This window comes from Mus musculus, chromosome 2 (assembly GCF_000001635.26).
Source record: "Mus musculus strain C57BL/6J chromosome 2, GRCm38.p6 C57BL/6J".
NCBI lineage: Eukaryota > Metazoa > Chordata > Mammalia > Rodentia > Muridae > Mus > Mus musculus.
Window position 1 is genome coordinate 18,284,270 of NC_000068.7, and position 25,458 is coordinate 18,309,727.

Sequence of the window (25,458 nt, forward strand, 5' to 3'; positions counted from 1 at the left end):
TTGGCCAGTGTTCTAGTCCTTTATCCTAGCAATGGTGAACAGTTTCACTCTATAACAGCCCGCTGAACTGAGTAACAATACTGAATGTACTTTGTGTTTCTTATGAGACAGTTAAAACCAGTTTAAACATTTACTTACAACTAGAGAAATGGTGCTAGCCTGCAATCCCAGATGTGGGAGACAGAGGCAAGAGGCTAAGATTTTGAGCTAACTTGGGCTATTTAGCTGGACCGACTTTTACAATGATAACAAACACACAAGTCAACCTTCAAACACCCAACAGCTGTGCTTGCCTGGACTCTGGATTTGATCTCCATGCAGCTCCTTAAATCAATTTTTAAAAGTTTAATTACCTGTCTTTTCTGTGTTCTTTTCCTGTTTTCCAGCCAGTCATCCATTTGCTCCTCAATTTCTTCAATAGAAGTTCCATGATCATAAGACTGAATATACGTATTTTCTAAAGGCATATACACAGGAAATTCTGGTTTTGGTTTTTTAACTTTAACTTTCTTCTGTTCTAAAAAGAATATTTAAAAATCAGTTATTAAGATTTGTTCAGAATAACAAAATTAAAATATTCTAACATTGTATTCGTAGACTCCATCTTTGAAGATCACATAAACAGTGTTATTTTATTAAGACAGAATTTCTCTGCTCTAAGTAGTTATATACAATATTGCTCACTGACCACTGCATTATTTAAAACAAACTCAGACACTGCCAGTGTGATTATGACATACTCACACTATTAGTTTGCATATACCTTAGTTTTCAAAGTACCTTTCATTAAAACGTTTCATTTGACAAAATGGAGAGAGCTTTAACTTAGTGTATTAACTTTTTTTTTTTTTTTTTTTTTTTGAGACAGGGTTTCTCTGTGTAGCCTTGGCTATCCTGGAACTCACTTTGTAGACCAGGCTGTCCTCGAACTCAGAAATCCGCCTGCCTCTGCCTCCCATGTGCTGGGATTGAAGGTGTGTGCCACCACCGCCCGGCGTGTATTAACTTTTTTAAGGATTAATTTTTATCTATGCGTATACATATGTTTCTATGTGAATGTGTGCCATGTATATGCCAGTGCAAACCAGAAGAGGGCATCAGATACCCCAAAGCTGGTGTTATAGGCCAGCAGTAAGACTTGCCCAACTTGGGTGCTGGAAATTAAAGATTGAATCCTCCAAAAAAGCAGGAAAGAGTCTTATCCACTGAGCCACCTTTACAACCCTTAGTTTTGAATCATACCCTTAATTACACATTAGCTATAAAGTTTTGAAAAAGTAAGTTAATTATTTGAGTGTCCATTTTTTCATTTGCAAAGACAAAGTATTTCTCAATAGATTGCATACCTTTATATTTTCAATATTTTAAAAAGAAAATCTAATCTGGGAGTATCGGTCAAACATTGCACAAAAATATTTCCAAGGGTATTCACAGTGGCACATATTTTTAATCACATTATTCAGAAGTCAGAGGCAGGTAGATCTCTGTGAGTTCAAGGGCAGCAAGGTCTACACAGTGAGTTCAATTAGAGCTATACAGAGACTTGTCTGAGAAATAGAAAAAGAAAGAAGAAAAAAGATAAAAGAAAAAAAAAGGAAAAGGAAAAGGAAAGGAAAAGCAAAAGGAAAAGGAAAAGGAAAAGGAAAAGGAAAAGGAAAGGAAAAAAGATAGTCTCAATAATGCAAATAGTATGGTGGCTGCAGAAATGAACAGGCAGCAGCCCAGATCCTCAGCTTGTACTGGAGCACCCTTGACACTGCTGTGATGATGGCACTCCCTTGCCAGTCTTCAAAGAACGCCTGGCATCCACTTCCTCTTGGCACTGAACTTCCTTCTCCTCAGTGACACCTCTGAGAAGCTGCTCCTTTTCCTGAACAAACGCCCCTAGTCTAACCCCTAAATTCTTACCATCCGACATCTGTGTGTACATGTGGCTATCATAAAGTCAATGTGATAGAATCATCAAATACCTACAAAAATCCAAAATCTTTCCATTCAGAGGGAAAATGATCTAACAATGGATGCCAGACTGAATACTCATTTGAAAGAAAACCAGACACAATCTTCTAAATGTATACAAAAATAAATTTCATCTGAAAAAAAGAATAGATTTTTGAAAATGAAATTCCAAAAATCTTACAAAAATTAACTTAAAATTGCATGTGCGATTAAAGGAAAAGAAAATCCTAATTTATATCATAATCCCAAATTCCAAAATTAATTAATTAAAAGACAGGATAACACCAAGAAACAACAAATTTGGAAAGAGTTTCCGCAACTCACAGGAAATTGATAAAGAGATTATAGAAAGAAATTGGTTAAATAAATAAGAGGCTAGGCAAGTCAACAGAAAAAGTAAGTAAAGATCAAGAGTAGGCATCCAAATGAATAACTCACAAGGCCAAGAAACAAGAAAAGAAGCCTATGCTCTCAGGCTTAAGGAATTAAAATTCAAGTAATTCCAAGACCTATTATGTGGGTATGAATTTTAAAAGATCTAATAACATATATTCCTGGCAAAGGAAAGGTTCTTTTTAAACTGGGGTGTGTATATGTGTTTTAAAGTGTGAATATTATATTAAAACCTTATGGGAGAGTAGTCTAAGATCTATTAAAATTAAAGAGTTTTCTGAACATCACAGAATTTGAATATTACTTTGGGCATGCATATAGATATGTGTGTGCTTATGTGTAAGACTATTTACTGTTTTTATGGAGATAGTAGTCAGCAGTAAATACCTCATAAGAGAGGTAACTATATAATTATTGATGATTCATCAACATAGAGAAATGCAAAGTCATTGATGAAGCACAGCTACAGTGATAATTTCTGAATTTTTCAATGAGTTTAAATAGCAAAAGCACATGATTTCATATTTTCAAGAAAAATTATGCTTCTATATATCCTTATGTTTATGCAGAACTACACACATATTTAATTATTTTATTAAATTAGACATTATATAATCTTGGATATTGTATAATACAGACATATTCCATGCTATATAATCCATATTATATAATATTGAAATACTATATGAAGGTATTTAGGGAATGAGATAAAGGAGAGAAGCAGTGCAGTAAAAACCAATAATGAAAAAGAGAAACAATACCACAGCAAAAAACAAGTAAGATATATATGAACAAGAAATATGTGTGTGTGTGTGTGTGTACTTACATATTCTATGGCAAAACTATAAACAAGAACAAAGTGTAAAAGACTGTTCAACACAGGTCTACTTGTAAATTTAGGTTTCTAAAGCCAATAAATAGCAATTTCGTAAATATAAATTCTGTGCTTTTAAAAATAATTTACAAGTTTGCACCATCCAACATTTTGCACTTGGCAAAATCTTAATTTAAAAGTAAGTATTTCCAAAACTAAATGTCTAGAAAATATGCATAAGTTTCCCAAAGATTCGTATTGGCCTAGTACTTTCAGTATTCCTCCAATAACCATAATTCAATAAAACCTACAAAATTAGTATAGATACATGTACAAGAAGTTTGAATGTAATAACGTCAATTATACTTCACTCAAAAAAATCAAATCTAAGATTTCTCTTTTTAGCAGCATGGTGAGGCGTCTTAAGAAAAATTCAGAGTTAAATAAAAATATACAGTGTCTTGATGCTGCTTGCGAGGAGCTTACTGGATTCTTTTCATTACATTTTGATTGCCGGGCTAGAGAGATGTCTCAGCAGTTAAGAACAACTCTTCTAAAGGTCTTGAGTTTGTTTCCCAGAACCCATGTGGTTGTTCAAACTGCTTGCAATTCTAGCTTTAGGGGCAATCTGACACTTTTGGTCTCTGTGGGTACCTGTACTCACATGTACACACCTACTCACAGACAGAATATACATACATACTATTAAAAATAATAAAATATTTTAAAAGTATCATAAAATCTGAAAGCTACTGAAAGAGAAACGTGGACACCAATGAAGCCACAAAACCTACAATCTGTCCTGCCTGCCAAATATGCTAGGGTAATGGTGGCACCGAACTTGTGAGAGGAGCCAAACAATGTTTAACAATGTTGATTTGACTTAAGGTCCACTCTATGAGAAGAAACCCATCCCTGACACCACTTAGGTAACCAAGAACCAGAGACTGGGTTGTCTAGAGATCCAACGTAAAATCAAACACAACTGGTCATAAAAGAAGAAGAAAAACAAACAAACTACTAAGATGACTCCTAATGATATTCTACTGTGGTCATAGATCTGCCTTATCCCAGCAGCAGATAGGACAGGTGCAGAGACTCACAGCCAGACATTATGTGGAGATAGTCTAAATGAGAGGTCTCCATCAAATCCCTCCCAGCAGAGTTCAGGGAATCCCATGGAAGAGAAGGTGGAAAATGTTTAAGAGCCAGAGTGGATGGAGGGCACTGAAGAACAAGGCCCTCTCAATCAACTAAGCAAGGCACATAGGAGCTCACAGAGACTAAACAGCAAGCCCAGGGCCTACATGGTCTGCACCAGGTCCTCTCTGCATATATCATAGCTATTAGCTTTGTATTTCTATGGGACTCCTGACTGTGCCTGCTGTAGGGACTCTTCCTCCTGTTGGGTTGCCAGTTCAACTTCAATATGAAAGATTTTACTTCCTCCTATTATTTTAATTTTGTCATGTTTGGTTGTTACTCTTAGATATGTTCTTTTCTAATGAGAGATAGAAAAAAAGTAGATCTGGAGGGAGGGGATGTGGGAAGAAAATGAGAAGAGTGGAAGCAGGGGAAACTATAATCAAGATATAGCATATGAGAAAAGAATCTATTTTCAACTTAAAATACATTTATTCTTTAATGATAATTAAGCTTCAAAAAAGAAAGTTAAGTTAAACTTAACTAATAAACCAAGCAGACAAAAAACTCAAAGAAAATAAAACAAATAATAAACAAACCAAAACAGCCAAGTTTACACTTAGGATTCATTAAATATGTAGTGAATGAAGAGAAATAGTGGTTTTTCAAAAGAAAAATTTATTTAGTAAAATTATCAAAAGAATTATTAATACATTAACATCTTAAGAGAGTCCTTCAATTTAGTGTACCATCTAAACAAAAAGGAGTTTGGAGCTCAAGAGAAATAAAAAGAAAAAAATGTATTTTGTGACAGAAGATGTAGGTAAGTGACAAAGCAGTTGCCTAAAATATACGAGGCCTTGGGTTCAACACAAAACTAACAAAATTTCCAACAAAAGAAGTTTATTTACTACAGAGTGGGATTTAAAAAGAAAAATCTTATGAATTAGTTCTGTGATCAATTATTTTCTGAAGGTGTTTTTACTGCATATTTATTAATAATGATTTGAGCTCTCTGACTATAAATCATACTTTACCAGCATACAGGAGATCACAGCACTCTAAACAAATGTTTTTCTAGCAGACCCAGAGATTTTCTGATGATCAGACAACCACAACTCTGTTTCACGAAAGCAAGACACACTAAACCAAGCCAAACCAAACCAAACTATAGCCACATTCACTTCCCCCACATCCAAAAGGTAGATAGGAAGACACTGTCAAACAGTAACAGAGCACCATCCTTCCCCAGGGCGGCACAGGAAAAGGCAGAGAGGTAGATTTGGGTCCCAGGTCATCCGTCTGGTTCATGAAAATCTGTACTTCCTGCCCAGGTGGCTAGTATTGAGGCGTCTACCTTCCCTGAAAGGCCAGCTTAAGAGGAAACTAAGCCGAGAATCAGAGGTTTGAGTAGTAGTAGGTAGTGTCATCCTCATATAATACTAGTGGGTACCAGTGAGGAACTGCTGGCATTCTTACCCCACATGATAAGCAGAAACACCAGCTCCCACTTGCACATCACACACATCCTCTTCCTCAGCTACAAAATATCTTAACTTTACATTAAAAGGCAAATGTACTAAAAGAGCTAATATATTTTTGAAAAAAAAAGTGCCAAGAATCACTTGACACAATTGAAAAACTTCTATGGCCACACAATGAAGACATAATCATGGCAAAGGGAAAAATATACAGACAAGAGAAAAAAAGAATACTAGTTAGAAGGAATAACTCTGCATACACACAGGTAATTGATATAAGACAAAGGTTCAAATCCAATTCAACAGAAGAGGAATTTTCTTATAAAACAAAACAAAAATGAAAACAGTCCTGGAAGTCAGGCATATAGTGGTTCCCAACACTGAGAAGGCAGTGAAGACAAACCTGTGAATTAGAGCCAGTCTGGTCCCCACAGTGAGTTCCAGGCCAGTGAGAGTGACATAGCAAGGCCTCCATCCCACAAAGAAACAAAACCATAGAACCTGAATGCTAATGGGCCTCACAGCTATGTACTTGGACTATACTCTCTGCCCAGAGAGAAGCAAGAGAATGAGTGAGCAGACCATGCTATGTGTTACTAACATGCTATTTCAAATAAACAAGTATGATGAGGGTAATTTCTTTTTCTTTTCTTAATTATATGTAAGTACACTGTAGCTGTCTTCAGACACCCAGAAGAGGGCATCAGATCTTATTATGGATGGTTGTGAGCCACCATGTAGTTGCTGGGATTTGAACTCAGGACCTTCAGAAGAACAGTCAGTGCTCTTAACCGCTGAGCCATCTCTCTAGCCCGAGGGTAATTTCTTAAAAACAAGTATCTTTCTGGGAGTAGAGCAATTGCTTAGTGGTTAAAAACACCTGTTGCTCTCACAGAGAAGCTAGATTTGATTTCTAGCACCCATGCAGGAAAACACAACAGTATATAATTTCAGTTCTAAAAGTTCTGATGCCCACTTCTGACCCCCATAAGGCACTGCATGTACATGGTGCACATACATACATGTAGGCAGGCAAAAACACCCACTCATATAAAATAACAATAAATCCTAATAAAATAAGTCTGGATGTGGGGAGCTAGAGATGGGTCAGATGTGAAAAGCACCGGCGGCTTCCAGAGGATCTGGGTTCCAGGTCAGAATCCCCATCGTTGCCCACAGCCATTGTAACTCATAGACATGAAATACAGTCATAGGAATATGACCTATCAATAATAACTAAAGAAGTGAGGTCATGAATTTGAGAAGGAGTGAAGGAGATGCAGGAGTTGGAGGGGAACAAGGAGAGAAAGAAATGATGTTAATACATTACTCATGTGAAATTCTCAAAAAATTAAATAAAAAATTTACTCGTTTTAGACTTCTTCCTCTGCAATTAAATTTAACAAGAGCATCAGAGCTTCCCTCTAAGTTAATTCTGGTTCAGCTGCGCATACAATCTACGCAGTAAGGTGGACAGACAGGCTTGAGGGCAGGTAAGCACTTAGGCCTTAAAAAACTGGCAGCATAAAATAACTGTTGCTAATATATACCTGTTGCACTTAATCAAGTAGATCAAAATATTTTCATGAAAACAGAATTCAAATGGTGGTCTTTAAAATTAAGAAAATGGAAGATAAAATATAAAACACGCATTGGGGGACCTGAGCCATTTTATATGAATTTTAAGCTATACAATGCAAAAACTATAATTATAACAAATTAAAAAATTCTTTGCATGTAACCATTAGAGTTTACATTTAAAAACACATGACTCTGACTCTGCTAACAGTGAAAGCAACTGCTCTTTACTGCTCCCAACAATGATTCTATCACCTTTTCTAAAACACCATTGATATTAAAACATCAGATGGGTTCATCATGCTGGCCTCTTGTGAGCGAGTATGGGCTAGTGACGGACTGCCATGTGTTTTACAAGGCTGTTTATCACATGTCTTACTAAAAAAAAAAAAAAAAAAAAAAAAAAAAAAAAAAAAGACAACTTCCAGATGTCTGTCTATTTAAAATTTTCTATTTCTTTACATGATTTTTTAAAAAGTAATAAAATAAGAAAAAGTAATTTTTAAGTCTGAAAATTTTAAACATGTTCCAAAAAATAGTTACAAATATGCAACGTAAATTTTACACTGTGATAAACATCTCCCCATTTTTTCATTCGGGCAGTATATATTCTTAATCTGCTATTATTAGATAATTCTAGTACATACTCCAAAATTTTATCAGTAAGTTGATTCTTATAAAAATTAGATTAAACTGACAAGCTATGAAAGCAGTGAAATGTAGTGAACTCCTGTTCCCTTCATAGGTAAATTTGGGGTTACTTTTAAGATTTTCCGTATTTTCTTAAAGGTTCATTTTCCTTCTGATTCACTTAGAAGGCTTAAAAACGTTAATGTACAAACTTAACTTAAAAGTAACCATTTTATGAAAATTACACCTAGAGTTTCATTTGCATACACTGACTGCCCAACGTATACATTCAGCAAACCTTCACACACATTCCTCTGTCACCGTGATTCTTCCCTTCTTATAGGCCTGTACTTAAATAATTAGACAGATGTAAGTATCATTTTGTAGTTGTTAGAAGTGTCGTAATTGAATTACATGCCCCCGGAGGTGGGGTACTGTATAGGCAGACACGCACTGGCGTTCACTGATATTTGTAGATTACATACAGTCCTTATCATTTTCTTACTGAGCATTTACCATGTGCTAGGACATTGTTCACTGCTGCAGATACAACGTGAGAAACGAACAGTTCCTATTCTAAAGTGGCCCAGACACTCAGAGAATTGTGACAGACAGAAAAGCTGCCCCTGAAAATGAGTGTATCTTAATGACACATCAGTGCACGAAATAAAGTCCTAACATTCATAGAGTTTATATTTACTGGGAGAAACTAGACATAAAATTAATACATTTTTGCTAAGCAGTAGTAAATGTTGTGAATAAAATAACCAGTATGTGCATACAGTGTACAACTGGGAAAGATGTACATGAAACAAAGTCAATGAAAGGATCGTGTTCCATAGAACATTCCTGTATTTTCTTTTTTGTTTTGTAAAATGTTAAGACTTGTTTACTTTTATTTTATGTGTATAGGTGCTTTGCTTGCAATGAGTAGCTGTGCACCACTGTGTACACGGTGCTAACGGAAGACAGAGCAGGGCAGCAGATCCTGTGGAGTAGGACATATGAGCTTGGAACAGACAGCTGGGAGCTGCCATGTGGGTGCTGGGAACTGAACTCAGGTCCTCTGTAAGATCAGCTATGCTCTCACCCCCGAGCCATCTCTTCTTCAGCTCTGTTTTTATTTCTTTAAGATCTTGCTGGGTAGCTCTTGCTGGCCTGGTAGTCAACATGTAACCCATGGCCATCAAGGACCATATCTTCCGTCTCAGCTTTTGGGGCACTGGGGTTAAAGGAGTCCCCATTCCTGACTTCTTTTCAATAGACTGATAATTTATTCAGGGCTGTTTATATTTCATCACAATGTTACAAAAGAAACAAAGGCATCCAAAACAAAACCTAGGCTTTTTTTCCAGGTTTGTCCACTGCTATAGTACTATTAACACATAATAGTTGATTATTATTGGCACTAAATATTACTTATAATTTTAGTCCTGAAAGAGAATTGGTCTTTGGGGATTCTGAATGGCCCCGCATTTGAAGGTTTGTGACTCCAGGTTGGCTCATCTCTCTTGACACTTGACTTTGTATGGCTCAGTAATAGTATTTCCTATGTATAATAAAGGACAAGTGAGTCCGTTGGAAAATGGCAAAGAAAACACAGAAAATTCAACTTGTGTTAAAGGAAAATTAGAATTTAATTTTATACGACATTGATAATAAAGTAAAGCAACTCTTAGAACTCACTTTGAAGGGTTTCAATTTCAATTCTAGCCAGTGCGTCTTCTTTTTCCTTCAATTTTGTCTCCTTATATTTTGCATAAAACTGCCCAGCATCCTTAAAAAGAAGTTACAAGTAAATTAACATAGGATAAGTTTGCTTTGACAATATGTTCCCTGTAACCTCCTTTTACAACAATGCACTTATTTTCCACTTAGTCTTTCCTCTGTGTTCCAATGACAAAATGAACAAAGGACCCTGAACAAAACTTCTCTGTAACGTTTCTCTCCTGGAGAACTAAGTCCAAAATGTGCTTGGGTGTACGTTTAAGTAAACTTTTCACATATGGAAAGGAGGGTTTCCTGTCTGATCCACTTTCACTGTGTGATGTCTCCCATCATCAATCATAATATTGTACAGGCAGCAGAAAAGCATACTGACTGAACCAAGTATCTAGTGTAGGAATTATGTTACTGTGCCTTACAAAGCACAGTTTTGTGTTATTTCCTCAGTTTCAGATCTCAGCACTACTGAGAATAGCTCTGCATGAAAGCTGTCACTCTGCCTTCTTATCACTCTCAGGAAAAACTGTAACATAGTTGTCATAGGAAACTGAACACACATGCTACATAGACACTCATGTGTAAACATGCAGAGGCTAAAGTCTCAGTGACACACAGGCAAGTCTTCAGCAAGGTACCAAAAGAGTAGGCAGCACAAACTGACCACCCTAGCAACGACTCCTTAATGTAAGTCTCAATACATTCCAGAAATACTAGGCCACACTGTGTTTCCACACCTCTGTCCTTCCTTTGCCCTTAGGTTGGACTATTTTGGTTTTGGTCCCTGCCATTATTTTGACAAACTGCTTATCATATTGGAGAGCCTGTTCAAATACCATTGCCTTCATCTTCTCCAGAAGAGCAAGACTCTGTACTTAAACACTCATATGTTTGTACCATATTATAATATCAGCTAGAAGATGGGGCACTTGAGACAGAACAAAGATTTGACAGAACAAGCACTCCATAAGTGTTACTGAACTGAACCAAACTGGAATACATGTGAAATCTTACAAAGTAGGAAATGAAAAGGCATGATCTGACTGATGAAGGTTAAGGAAAGAAGTAGGTATCAAAGATACATTTAATGTAACACTTTTGTATGCTAGGATTCCTAGAGAAGATTAATCCCAGATCTAGGAAACAAAGGCACACCACTACTGAGGTCAGCTGTCACACATGAATATTCCCACCTCATTTCATTCATGACTGTGAGCAGACAATGGCATCTCATGAGTCTGTCTCTCAGATTATAGAACTCTTCTACCAGATAACAAATTAGGGGAATTATAGAGAGAGTCTTCCTAAAACATTTGATAAATACATAATGAGGATTTTAAAAATTCTTTCAGTTGACTTTCATGTTTCTAATTTCTAGTACAAGCATTCCTTTCAGCCATAGATCAGCTACACAGCTACAGTCAGTCAGAAGAGCACAGATAGTATTTCACCCAACTTACCCAGTTTACTCATCCTCCCATACCAACACATAAATTATACCTACATTTCCTCAGGGTTCTGGGCTAAGGCTTTATGGCCCCTTAACAGTTGCCATCCCCCTTCCCACAAAATTCTCAACCCTAGAGGAGTACTACTTTATAGTAAGTCATATCAGTCATTTATACCTTGGTGTGAATGAATGAATGAGCTTATTAGCTTCTTTCCACAGAGTAGGTTTTAATAGTAGGGAAGAAGAAAAGGCCAGGAAGGCATTGGTTCCTTGAGGGGAGTAGGAAATGTGGCACCATGCAAAAAAAAGAAGGGCACAGATTAGTTATTTATGAGATGAAAGAATATAGATTGAAATATATCATCAGAGTATATAGTACAATGAGATATAGTGTTTAAGAGGAGAGATTTGATTTTTGAGACAAGATCTTACTAGATAGCCCAGCAAGCCTTGAACTCATGATTCTCCTACCGTAGCTTCAAAGTGCTGGAATTACAGGCATAAATCAAAAGAAGAGATTACATTTTGGAGTCTTGCTTCCTATTTTACTGGATAGGAGATATTCAGCAAATGGTTTCTGAGTCAGTTTTCTCATCCATAAACGAGGTTAAAGTGTCTAACTCAAAATCTGTTATGAAGAGTAAACATTTTACTACTTAGGGGGCATGTTTGCTGCCCTCTGCACAGTCCAGTCTTCCATGTATTATGGTTTCCTAATCATCTGACATCACTGTATTGTCTACTACAAAGCAAGGCTGAGTTGCTATGCTCCAAACCTCACCAAAGTACCTCCTGTCAAATTCTGCACCTTCTTGCTTCTCTTACTTCTTATTTTTACCCTCTTAGTTGCAATGAAAAACCTGTTAACAGGTGGCAACAGCCTCTTCTTAGAGGTCCTGTCAACCTTAAATATTTCTCCACTAAGGTTTCCTCTTCTTGCTATAGCACATAATTTTACCAAGACTCTGCTGTGAAATAGTCATATAGCCACAGATATACACACCTAAGAGTTGTACAGTATCAAACACCTAAACCACGTCTAGCTAACTCAGGGTTATTTTGCAAATCTCCTATTTTATTATCTGTTTGTTCAGGGCAAAGAATCTTATCTTTCATATGCTCAAGCTGTAAGCATGTATTCAAACATTCCTGATTTTTTCAACTTACTCATACTTTCAAATTACAGTTATAATTTGCCTTTTTTCAAGAAACACCATTTCCCTAACAAACCTACCATTTCAAATAATTCTACTGTAACTAGATAACTCTGCTTTGTCAGTTATCCTTGTGCATAGTACAGTGTAACATGCTTAAAGGTACACTATAATCAGGCACATTCTAAAAGGAGAATGGTCACATGATATAGAAGCTTGAAATTCTGTCTTCTATAGGACAAGAGATGAAAAGCTTAGAGATAACCTACCAGAAGCATTTTTAAGGCTCATCAAAGGAATAATAGTATGAATATTTTATAAAGTTCCAGAAATGAAAGTTTCAATTTTGAATACATCTTAAAAAGCGTTTTCTAATAGTAAAAATTAGCTAAAAATAAACTGACTCTGCATGTAGTATCTAAGAAGAGAACAAGCAGTATTCTTTAAAATATATTTTAAAGAGATTCAAGCATTCAAGAGTTTGAAAAGACACTGTATTTAACATCTCCCCCCACCCAACTCCTGTTTTTCTTCAGGTGGTAATTCAGGATAACAGAACTGTTTAGTGAAAAAAAAAAAAAAAAAAACAACCAATACTGTTGACTACAAGATAAACTCCAGTTTATTAACACTGGAGGTTAAGGATATTCTATAGATATAAACACCATATCTATTCTCTTAGCCTTTGTACACTACCCATGAGAAGATAGATTAATAAACGTTTCATGAAAGAACAGCACTAAGTCTTTACTGCTCTAAACTGACTAGCTTGGACTCTTTAGTACCGAATCAAAACTATGACATTTACATTCCTCCAGAGTTTGCCTTCTCAAGGAGCTTGTAGTTTTCATGGCTAAAACTTACAACAAAAGCTTTTCCTCTAGAAACAATTTTTCCAAATTAAAATTTCTTTAGGAAATCTGCCTGTACAGATAGCAAACAAAGGACTGGCTTTAATTAAGATTGTGGTAAATCTAGAGGATTTATGTTATCAGTGTTTGTATATAATTCTGAAACATGTGCTACTGAACAAGAATCCACTGAGCAATTGTATGTATTTAGATTTACCTGATAAACCACCATTAAATACAAGTGTTGTGATTTTTTTAAAAGACATGTGAGGATTATTTATGACAAAATAACAGTTGTAGGGCTGGAGAGATGGATCAGCAGTTAAGAGCACTGACTGTTCTCCCAGAGGTCCTGAGCTCAATTCCCAGCAACCACATGGTGGCTCACAACCATCTGTAATGGGATCAGATGCCCTCTCCTGGTGTGTCTGAAGACAACTAGAGTGTGCTCATATAAATAAAATAAATACAACTTTAAAAAGAGGAATATTTCTCCTCTTCACTTGGATGGGCTGCAGGTAGAGGTATGCTGTTCAGAAATCAGTGGTAGAAAAGATCTTGGAAATCTTTGGCTCTTTGTACTTGCCATTAACAAACACGGAAGCCCAAGTTTCAGGAGATCACAGAGAGATGATATGAAGGCATAACTGTTCTGAGCCTGAGTGGCATGAGAACTGATTAAGTCTCGCTCAGTGGTAGACAAGTGTCTAATTTACAAAAACTGGTCTACTGAATTTTAGGATGATTGGGGCCTTACCAAATTTTATTAGTCTATTGTGACAGCAAGTTTAGTATCTCACATGTATAAAAATGCTTGAGACCAGAGTTGTTTCAGAGTTCTTATTTTTCCATTTGCTACTACACATCCATTTATTTTGTCCAGTTCTGAGCTATGTGCACATACATAATGGAACCCAAATCTAAAGATAAAATTCTCTTATGTTTCACATATACTTTATACCCATAACCAGAAGGTAATTTTACAGACTATTCCTAATTTACATGACACAAAGTCAGCAGACAGTGAATCGTATGAATTATGCCATCATGTCAGCACTCAAAAAGTTTTACATTTTGGAGCATTTTGGATTTCAGATTTTGGATGAGGAATGCTCAAACCTGAAACGCAATGGTGCCAATGAGTTGAACACAGCATATTCAATGGGAACTTTTAGTTAGCCTAGTAGAGACTTCACTATAAAGAGAAAAATGTAGTGAGATGCAATACTTCTGAGGTAAGCAGGTTGTAGTATAGACACTCCACACATCAACCTTTATTTGAACATTACTGATACAGTAATATTAAAGTAACATTCTGACTTGGCATTGTTCGTTATGTTTTAGTTTACTTTTACTTCTTTCTAAATACCTCAAAATAAGAACCAATCTGAAAAAGCCTAGTCTGGGGGTATAAACAAAGATGGTGGCACCTGCTGCAATGCTCTGTGGAGTCTGAGACGCATGGAGGTTCTGAAGGGTGAAGTAACAGTAGAAAACCGAGTCTGCAGAGCTCACAGTAGTAGCTCTGGAACACCCTACAATGGAGAAAAGGCAAGTCTTTGAGTAGATGCTATTAAAAAGTGGACTCATGAAACTGGAAAGAAAGCTGAAAAAAGCCAACCATGGCAGAGAACAATGGATGAGTCCTTACTGTTCACTGCCTCATCTAGGCTAACAGGCTGCAAGCACAAAGGTCATTCCTGATGAGCCTTAGGGGTGTGAGCACCAATGACAAGGAGATGTGTGATGGCCGGCAGCTCCTACACACACAGGTCAGTACTAACAAGGGCTTGTACTAGGCCCACTAGCACAGCCCACAGCATGGAGCCACTGCTGCAGCCTGTGCTGCTTGCCCTGGCTACAGCCTACAAGCTCAATAGTTGTGCCTGATGAGCAGTGGGTCGGCAGATATTGAAGGTTAACAGGTGTGATGCCCTGCCTAGCTGCAACTTCACCCTGACTCCAGGTAATAACAGGGTATCTGAGACAAATCTCCATACCAGTTTTTATGGTACTTCAGAAATCAGAAACTTTGAACCAGATCACCACACTGTGGTTTGAATATGCTTGGCCCATGGAAATGGCACTATAAAGAGAGGTGTGGCCTTACTGGAGGAAGTGTGTCACTGTGTGGGTGGGCTTTTCTCAGGCTCTACCCAGTATGAAAGAGAGCTTCCTGCCTGCAGAAGAGTCTCCTGCTGCTGCCTTTGGATCAAGATGTAGAATTCTCAGCTCCTCCAGCACCATGTCTGCCTGGATGCTGCCATGCTTTCTACTATGATGATAATGGACTGAACCTCTGAAACTGTATGTCACATCCATTAAATGTTGTTCATTTATAAGAATTACCAGCCGGGCGTGGTGCCACACGCCTTTAATCCCAGCACTAGGGAGGCAGAGGCAGGCTGATTTCAGAGTTTGAGGTTTGAGGCCAGCCTGGTCTACAAAGTGAGTTCCAGGACAGCCAGGGCTATACAGAGAAACCCTGTCTCGAAAAAACAAAAACAAAAACAAACAAACAAAAAAAGAATTACCTTGGTAATGTTATTCCTTCACAGAAATGAAAACCTATGACAGACTCATTACAACAAATATTTCCATGTAAAGCTGTCTGGGCAAAAACATATATTAAGTGACACACTGCAGTCTCCAGTGACACTTTGATGAATGTATATGTGATAGAGAGATGGGAAGGATGACAGAACAGAGCAGTGAGTCCACTGTGAGATGTGTAAATACAGAGACACTATGGTGATAACAGGTACAAGAGAAGGCTGGGTGGCTGGTGGCTGGGGATGAAACATGTCCTTGTGGAGTAGGGCCTAGAGGGTAGTATGCAGCAGCCTGGAGCTTGAGCAGACTCTGGCCCCAAATACACTGCCCAGCATCTTGACTGTAGTGGTCCTGAGCAATGATAGGATATCTGAGATGAAGAATGGTTCATTCTCTGGATTGAAAGCCATTTACTGACTGTGTTGCCCCTAGGGGCTATCTTGGTGTTTATGGTCCACTGCTCCAGGCTGTGTTGAAGCTCAAGATTCATGTGGATGTCTGTGGTCTGGACTGCCACTGGAGGTCATGAAGATATCCAAGGCCCTTGCTACCACTGGAGGCTAGGTGGACTTCTGTAGTCTGTGCTATTTATTACAGAAGCCTATATTAGTGTCCATGGGCTGTGATGCTGTTGAGGCTAATGGGTGGATCTGTGGTCTTACTGCAGTCAGGGTCTCTGTTGATGTTCATGGCCCATGCTACCACTATAGGCTATGGGGATGTCCATGGTCTGTGCTGCCACCTGAAGCCATGTTGATGTTTTCAGGCCAGGCTGCTACATTGGACCATATTGGTGGCTATGACCTGTGTTGCTCCAGAGACCATGTTGATGTCCTTGCCCTGTGCTGCCTCCAAGGACTATGAGGGTGTCTGTGGCCTCTTTTGTGGTCTATAATGTCACCAGATGTGACATTATATGTTGATGTGATTTTGGAGACCCTATAGATGTCCCTGTGGTCCATGCTGTCACCAAAAACCATGGGACACCCACAATCCTGGTGACTATAAAGGGCAAGGAAGGTACTTCTGCAGTAGTACCTATGACTGCAGGTTCTCAGTCGAAAGAGAGGAATAGAGAAGACTTCTGTGGTAATCCCTAACCACAACCAAATCCCCAAACAAAGAACAACAAGAACAACCATAAAATCAGCCTAGACAGGAAACCATTGAAGATAACTGTTAAAATTGTGATAAGGATGCAGAAGTGTACCTCTCCACAATTGAGGGCGTCTGACAGAAGTAGTGAAGGCCTTAGTTTTCTTTAAGGGGCTGGCTGCTGGAAGTTGTGGGGAGGACCTAAGGGTGGGGGGAGTACTGGGAAGTGACTGTCGTTGGGGTACATGATTTGAAATTGTCAAATAATCAATAAAAACATTATAGTGGGGAACAAAGCAATCTGATAATGTTTTAGAAAAGATAGACACTGATCTAAAGTGGTAGGAACAGGGAGATCTTGGAGTAAGCTATGTGGATGAGCCCTGCAGAGAGCCAGCCACACAAAAGGTAAAGGATGTTGCATGTAAGTTTGATTGTCTGACAGCACCAATCCTTTGATTGAAGCTTACAAATAACCTTTGGTAGGAAAGTACTGTAAGCACATTTCTGAAAGCCTGCCAAAAAATTCATAGGTTCTAGCATTTTGTTGTTCCATTCACTTAATGAGACACTCTTAGACTTATCTATAACATAAAGAAAAACTTTAAAATTGTGCACTTTGTGTAAGAGGTAAAATCCCTTCAAAAAGCTAGAAACGACAGAGTCCTTTGAGATAGTAATACTGATAAGAATGAAAAACCTAAAAGCTGTTTTTGTGTTTGGTATGAAACAGATGGGAATATAGGAGCCATCTGCTTAACCTAACCCAATATACAAATTACCCTCAATGTTTAGGACATTGAAAAGCAGCCTGACCACTCAGAGAAGGTCACAACAAATAGCTTACTTACTAGAAACCTGGTATTGTATTTCTTATATACTAGTATTTATTTGGTTCTGTTTCAACTTTCAATTACAATGTAAACTAGTTGTAGCCTCTGGGCAAATTATTTCACCAATCTGAGTCATAAGTATTTTCAAGTATAAAATATAGCATCAGTGAGACTATGTATCTAATTAACATTTTTGTTGCTATTTATGTTTTCTACATCTAGTAGCAAAACTACAAAATTCTACTTTGTAGTCTGTCTCTGTATCTCCAAGAATTTGCATGTTATTATGCTGTCCTCTCCCAGCCTCCCCCCCCCCCCAGCAAATAGAAATAAGGGATTTTTGGCTTTTGCTGTGAGATTTTTCCCGTTTACCTACATCTTTATCTAGCAATGGAGCTTCAGTCTTAAAAACATCAGACTAACTTTCATTTGCTTATGTAAGCCCAATATCAAGAATGCTTACCTGCAATTTTCTCCCTTTTTAATTTTTTTTTTAATTTTAATTTTTTACGTGTTCACTTTACATCCTACTCACCGGCCCCCTCCTGCTCACCACCTCCCACAATTCCTTCCCCCATCTCCCTTACCTGCAATTTTAAAAATATATTTTATAGTTATGAAATAAGCAGTCACAGCCCTTGGAAATTCTGTAACTCTGACTAGAAGGGCAGCCCCCTCAGTTTTCAACAAACTTTAAGAGGCTTCCTGCCTTCCCCAGTCAGCTCTAAGTGCTTTGTCTGCAAGGACTCTAACAAGAGCCTCAGCAGGCAGCAAGCTACTAGAATGGTTCTGAGAGGAGGCAGCCTCCACACTCTCCAGTCATGGCCCAGGGAAGAAGCATTGCTTCCACAGACAGATAATTCTATAAAGCACCCAAGTAGTCCACGTTCTTAGGCAAGTTTTAAAGGAGCAGAGTAATTCAGTGAAGATTCTCATCTCTACTCAGCTACTGCTTATATGCAGCCCATAAATGCTCACGGGGGAGAAGGATTTACACATTGGAGCCTTCTTAACTGAACATTTAATCATGTTTACGTCAGATGGGACTAGACTTTAACATGAACAATTTAAACTTCAGGAGATATACATCTAAATAAATTGTGTCTATTTCTAAGAAATGTTACATATCAGGTAGTGAGCTGATAAAATGAGTTCCCAGAAAACCAAACTCTCCAGTAAGTTGTGGGACTTAAGATCTCTCTTACTTCAGGAAAAATGTGGAAAATATGACTATATTCTCCACTTCCTATGTAAATCGATAACCACTTCCTAAAATACAGAGTCCTAACAGTTAAATTATTGTAGATTTAAATATAGCCAACCCCAACACACATAGTGGTTAAAATAAACTAGGTTATAAAGTTAAAGTTGCAAATAGACATAGCACTGATTATATATTACCGACTTCAGCTATTTTCTTGAATACAAAATATGATCAGTTAGAAAACACCCCATGGCCAGGGGCACAGCTCAGTGGTAAAATGTATGTTCTGTTAGCATGTAAGACCCTCGTTTCAAGCCACAGAAACATACATGAACGAGAGCATGAGTGTGCATACATGCACACATGTGTGCCTGTGTGTGTGTGTGTGTGTGTGTGTTTGACCCTTAAGATTTTTTTTTTTGGAATTTATATGCTAACTACAATGAGCATAAAACCCCAGCTAGTCAGACTATTAAAGAGCACATACTCTGTCCAAAACTATCATGAAAACAAGAAGCATACTGGCCAGGTGCGGAAGTTGACCTGTGCTGCCTGTTTACTATTACAGTGAAATTATAGGATCAAAAGCACAAAAGGGCCCTTTTGCTATAATCCAAGTACCTTTCATTCCTATCCCATGTCCTGTGCTGATCATTTTTCTAGGACTTTTACTTCCCTAAACTCGCTCTGTCAAGTTCTCCAGTTTAGTTTGCTCAGTGTTGTGCGCTACAGCTCCTCCTTTCAATTAACTTTACCCTGCTTAAGTCTTCCTTTCAGATTTGCCATGTAATATTTATCTGTTAAAAATAACTTGCTAAATGCATATGCCTAAATCTAGAGATTTAGAATATAGTCTTTGAGAATTATGTGAAATCCTCTTTTTTAAAAAATTGGTTGAAGCTTTTTTCCTCAGCCTTAACACAATATGATTTTGTAGGAAAAGCTATATCTATGAAATTGTCTTTGTACAACTGAGTACAAAGTGGTCACTTCTACGTAAAAGGTTCATTCATTTTCCATGACTTCGTTCAGGTGGTCCCTGTTGAGTTTTCCTTATCATACTAAATACATACAACTTAAACTTTGAGCAGCTGCAGACACCACTGGATACTACAGACTTGAAGCTTAAGTAACCTATTGATTTACCTGTTCTCATGTGCTATAACTGGTAAATCCTAGAAGACATGTGCATTTCCAGTGCCCCTGTTATGCCTCATTTTTATATGTTTTTAACATATTTTTGTTGAATTGGATGACTTAATTTTCAGAAAATGACCAAAAGAAAATCTAGCCATCAAAATTTTACGTCACCATTCTCATCTGAATTTTTTGGGTGAGAGACAGAAAAGAATTTAGACAAATTAAGCAGTCAATAAGAACTTTCTTAGGAATCTCTGATGCTAAACAATAAAAGAGAGTTCAAGAGCAAAAGCTGAGCAAAATGTCAGTGTTCCAAATTCTGCTGGAAACATACATACACATAAAGTATAGTAACAGTTAGAATCTACAAGATGACTGGGAAGGAAGTTATGGAGAGAAGCTGTTATGACAACATGTGGTATGAATTCTACTTCTGTGACACTCGCTTGCTGGAAGCCTCTAAATCTCCCATGTTCACAGACTTTGCAGCTCAACTGTAATTAACATTTCAGGAAAATTCACGTGTTTCACACCAGAAAAAAAGTTCTCGCCAATGATAACTACTTAACTAACTTACTCATAGGGGTTTTGTATAATCTTAGTTCTTTGTGAGTTATACTTGGTATTATGATCCAAAAATATTGTGTAAGAAAGATGAAATGTGAATAGGCTATCAGCACTGTTTCTATGAAAACACTTTTAATGCTTTGGAATGCTTAATATGAGAGCGGCTGCATCTAGACATGAAAAACTAGAGGGAAATCATAAAAATCTGTAAGAACTGTACACTTATACTCATTCACATGGATTCAGCTTTTTGCTTCTCTTTAAAGAAATCAAGATGAAAACCCTCCACCAAAGAAAGAATGACTATGTAAGAAAGGAGGACAATGATCACTGAGGAGTCAGTGCCCATGTAAATGGTAAATCATGAATCTATATTACTGAGTACTGAAGAAGTATAGAGAACTTGCCTAAAAACTGAGGCTGTGTGTGTGTGTCTGTCTGTCTGTCTGTCTGTGTGTATACCTTATTTAAGAACATCTCTAAAGGTATCCCAGTGACATCAGTTAGCATGTATAATCAACAGTATTACGTTTTATGGATGATGAACAAATTTAAAAGTCACAACAGATAGGAAACAAGAAGTCAGACCATGATATAATTCTAAAAGCAACTATTTAGCACTTTACTGATACCTTCCATGAACTAATATTTTCTTCTTTTCAGAGAAACTGAGCATGTGTGTGCATGCACATGCTTGTACCATGATGCATGTGTGGATGGCCACAGGACAGCTACATGGAGTTGGTTCTCTCCCTTCACCTTTACATGACTCCATGAAAGAAACAGGCCTATTCAGTTTTCTACCAGATGAGCATCTCCAAGACTCTAATGTTTTTAGTATGAAGCACTTTTACTATTACAATAATTATATTGTTAGTGATGGCCAGAAAAACTAATTGTAAGTTCCTCAAAAATTTTAAAATATTAAGCATTAGGGAAAAAGGAAAATCACCTCATTTCTTTCTTAGATTGCTTATCAGTAATCAGTGATCAGAGCCAAATGCCAAACTTAAGCTTTTATAGGTTTGGTTGTAAAAGCTGAGAGGCAAATGGATCCACATTCAAAGTTAAAACTTTAAAACTCAAACTGATCAAAAGTTAAGCAGTGCAGAGTTTCTAGAGAGCCCAAAAGGTTGTTTGTAAAACTTTATAATAAAGCAAAGCAAGTGTTAATGTGTTACATGGAAACCAGAAGCATATACTTTAGAGTAAATTGTAAATCCAAATCACCATATTCAACGTCTAGTTTGGCAAACTATGCTACCTGTAATTAGATATGTTAATAATTCATTCAACTAAGTACAATTTGTTTTAAGTATCACAGATTAACATTACAAATGACGTCATTAAGATGGATGTGTCATATGGTACTCATAACCAAACTTCTCTATACTCTAGATTGACTCCTGCAAAGGTTCTAAAGTTGAAAAAAAAATTTAAACATTTTTCTGTCACATGTTCTCATAAATATACAGTTTGGTAAATATAGTTTTCCCCTCTCTTATTAACAGTTACTGACATAGTATAAAACATTTGAACACTTTCCCAAATTTCAAGCTGGGTATGGTAACTAAAATTAGCAAAAGAATAATTTCATAAAATATGTCTGGTGTTCTAAATACAAAGAGAAAAGTAAAACTTCCACATATATCCTACTTTCTTATTGTCTAATCAGGACTAACCTGAAACAAAAATTCTGATAACTGGGTAGAAAAAAAGAACGTTCCCACTCTCCTTAAAGTTGCAAATAAAATGTAATATATATTTTTGTGTAAATGTTCATGTCAAGATTTTTCTTTTTAGTGTATTTAAGGGCTAATAAAATAGTGAACAAGTTAATTAAACCATGTTCCTTTTTACTAGTTAGGCCTATAAGTGTAATAGCAGACTAAACTCTTATTGCTTTTATAAAGTATCCTATTTCCAGGGTCAAGACTTCAATAAACAAAATAAGAGATAATTATAGAAACAGGTGCCTAAGTAGTCTCAGAGCAATTTTAAGTTAGGGCTAACTTATTTGACTGATATTATGAAGCATATACTATTGACATCCAATCAACAGACATGGTAATAAATTTTTGGACGAATAACTAGAAATGAAAACATCTAACATTCTATGAAAGAAGGACATTTTACCTGGATTAGATGAGGCAATGCTTTTAGTGTAAGGCAAAACCAAATCCCCAGTTTGCATGGAAGCAAATCATGCCATTGTGGTTTTATAAGCAATCTAAAAGTGGGAAAAAACTCAAGTAACAAATCAAAAACATAAACAAAGTTGAGGAACAAAATATTTTAGCCAATTAAGAAATGTTTCATACATGTCAATTTAATTTGAAAGTGAAGCTTTCAATGACACATTTATGACAGTCATAAGTTAGTCTGCTATGGTTTGGTGCACTATGAAATGCAAGAGTTGAAAACATGATATAGATAAAAAGCATAAGAATCAAACCTATACAATTTTGAGGAAAGAGGTTTCTAATTACAAAGATTAAAATGAGCCAATTGCAGAGGAGGAGCTGGAGGTGAACCTGCTCAAAATGCATTATTGGCATATATAAAATTATCAGTTAAGAAATACTTAAAAAAAAAAAGCCAAAGCCCCTCCCCTTTTAACCTGGGCTTTCATCACGTCTACAAAATGAATTCTTAAACCTTATGATTGCTTCAGGTATAAAATAGTAGCCACCATCAAAGTGTTCCCAAGTGCTGACAGGTAATAACCAAGGTGGCATAAAAGCAAATGACATCTGCAGTGTGCTGAAGCAGTGCTCACTAACTCCACCCAGCGAGGACGGAACAAAGGCTCTGCGTGGGTGTCATTTACTTCCTCTCTGCTTACTGCCAATTCTGTACAGAGACACATTATTTCTACTAGCATTTTTGTCTCTAAAGTTTCAGTACAAAAACTTTGAACTACAAGACTTTGAGAGATTGCTATTTAGATAGATAAGAATTCTTTATCTGGAAATTATGGCGCATCTGTGTCTGTGAGCTTAGCACAGATGTGCCAGCATATCTGAAGTGGGCACAAATGGAATAGAGCCATACCACACACTATTTGTGCATGCCTACCTTTCGTTCTTTTCAGAAGCACCAAGTTTTGCTGCGTCCACACTCTTGCTTCCTGTCTTCTTCTTCCTTTCTCTCTTTTTTCTACCAAGCAGTTCATCCTTACCATGAAAAGAATGACAGTAACTGACTATCTTTAACATGTACACCTCACATGCCATAAAGAGAAAACACTGGAAGACCATTTATGCAAATGTATGTAGGGTCCAACATGATCAAGTAAAATCATCAATCTTTCATAATAAGTGTTGCCATGGTATCTGGCCTCATAGACACATGAGATTCAGCATTGTCAGTCATGTGCATCTCCATAGCAACCAAAGTTTTCTAAGAAAAGAAAGCACTCAGCTTACTTTTTATTATTCATGCACCTTTAATGGTGCTACTTTAAAAAAGAGTAAGTAAATGATAATTCATGAATGTTTATAAACATTTCATTATTTATAGCATATAAATAAAAATTCTTAGCATATTAGACTGAGAAAGTGAAAAATCCTTTAACAAAATGATCTCTGAAGTTATATCTTCATTTTAATTTCACTTTATGCTTTTAAAGTAATGACATTATATAAGAAACCTGTGACAAAAATTTCTCAATTACATAAAAAATTCTACTTAGTAGGATATAGCTCGATTTGACAAAGTTTTATTACAAATTCAAATGCAGGTTGTTTTTTTTTTTTTAAAGAAAGATTTTTTTATTTGTTTTCCTTGCCATAAAAATAAATCAAACAGTAACTAGTGACAGTACGACTCTTAAAATACAGAGAACATGTAGAAAAACAGAAATTTCCATCGCGTGAAAAGTAAATGTCTGGGATTCTGTATGAAATAAAGGAGGCTAGGCCATTTGATGGATCTCCAGTACTCACCAGTTGCTTTTCCAGGTAGATGGACCAAACCACAGCATAGTGACCCACTGTGAGAATAATGAACAAGAGCAAAGCCAGCTCAGCATTGCTCATTTTTCTCACTCGCCTGTAGTAGAATACAGGCTGTCGCCAATCTGGAAGTCCATTGATCAGAACATCATCATACCTGTCAGGGTAGCAAATATAACAGTTTTTCATGGAAATTTAAGATAATGCAAAACCTTCCATGGGTATTTTGTTCCCCATTCTAAGAAGGATTGAAGTATCCACACTTTGGTTTTCCTTCTTCTGGAGTTTCATGTGTTTTGCAAATTACATTTTGGGTATTCTAAGTTTCTGGGCTAAAGTTCGGAGCTGAAACGGAAAGAAGGACCATCCAGAGACTGCCCCACCCGGGGATTCATCCCATAAACAACCACTAAACCCAGACACTATTGCATATGCCAGAAAGATTTTGCTGACAGGACCCTGCTATAGCTGTCTCTTGTAAGGCTCTGCCAGTGCCTGGCAAATACAGAAGTAGATGCTCACAGTCATCTATAGGATGGAACACAGGGCCCCCAATGGAGAAGCTAGAGAAAGTACCCAAGGAGCTGAACAACAATATGAAATAACCAGTACTCCCAGAGCTCATGTCTCTAGCTGCATATGTAGCAGAGGATGGCCTAGTCGGCCATCACTGGGAGGAGAGGCTCTTGGTCTTGTGAAGATTATATGCCCCAGTACACGGGAACACCAGGGCCAAGAAGTGGCAGTGAGTAAACTGAGGAGCAGGGCAGGGGGAGGGTATAAGGGACTTGATCCTAGGAAAGGGGATAGCATTTGAAATGTAATCAAGAAAATATCTAATAGAAAAAAGATAATGCAAAAGCAAAGCAAAGCTAAAACTTCATTTACATCTATATTTAAAATGAAAAAGAATAAAATGTATCTCATAGACTTAA

The 25,458-nt window shown here is 37.1% G+C and overlaps 1 protein-coding gene across 4 annotated transcripts in view; it reads right to left on the bottom strand.

The window, feature by feature from the left end:
- Dnajc1 (DnaJ heat shock protein family (Hsp40) member C1) overlaps positions 1–25,458 on the bottom strand; it is a 188,466-nt gene that overhangs the window by 78,636 nt on the left and 84,372 nt on the right. For 3 of the 4 annotated variants that reach the window (XR_865923.3, NM_001190817.1, NM_007869.3), the window contains exons 4-8: positions 24,515–24,680; positions 23,646–23,743; positions 22,704–22,797; positions 9,685–9,775; positions 354–517 (exon numbers count right to left, since the gene is read on the bottom strand). Coding sequence is in view for 3 of the 4 variants with exons in the window: in NM_001190817.1 (NP_001177746.1) it covers positions 354–517; positions 9,685–9,775; positions 22,704–22,797; positions 23,646–23,743; positions 24,515–24,680 (613 nt within the window). In the remaining variant the exon portion in view is untranslated. The remainder of the gene's footprint in view (positions 1–353; positions 518–9,684; positions 9,776–22,703; positions 22,798–23,645; positions 23,744–24,514; positions 24,681–25,458) is intronic. The other variant, XM_011238947.2, reaches the window with a different exon arrangement.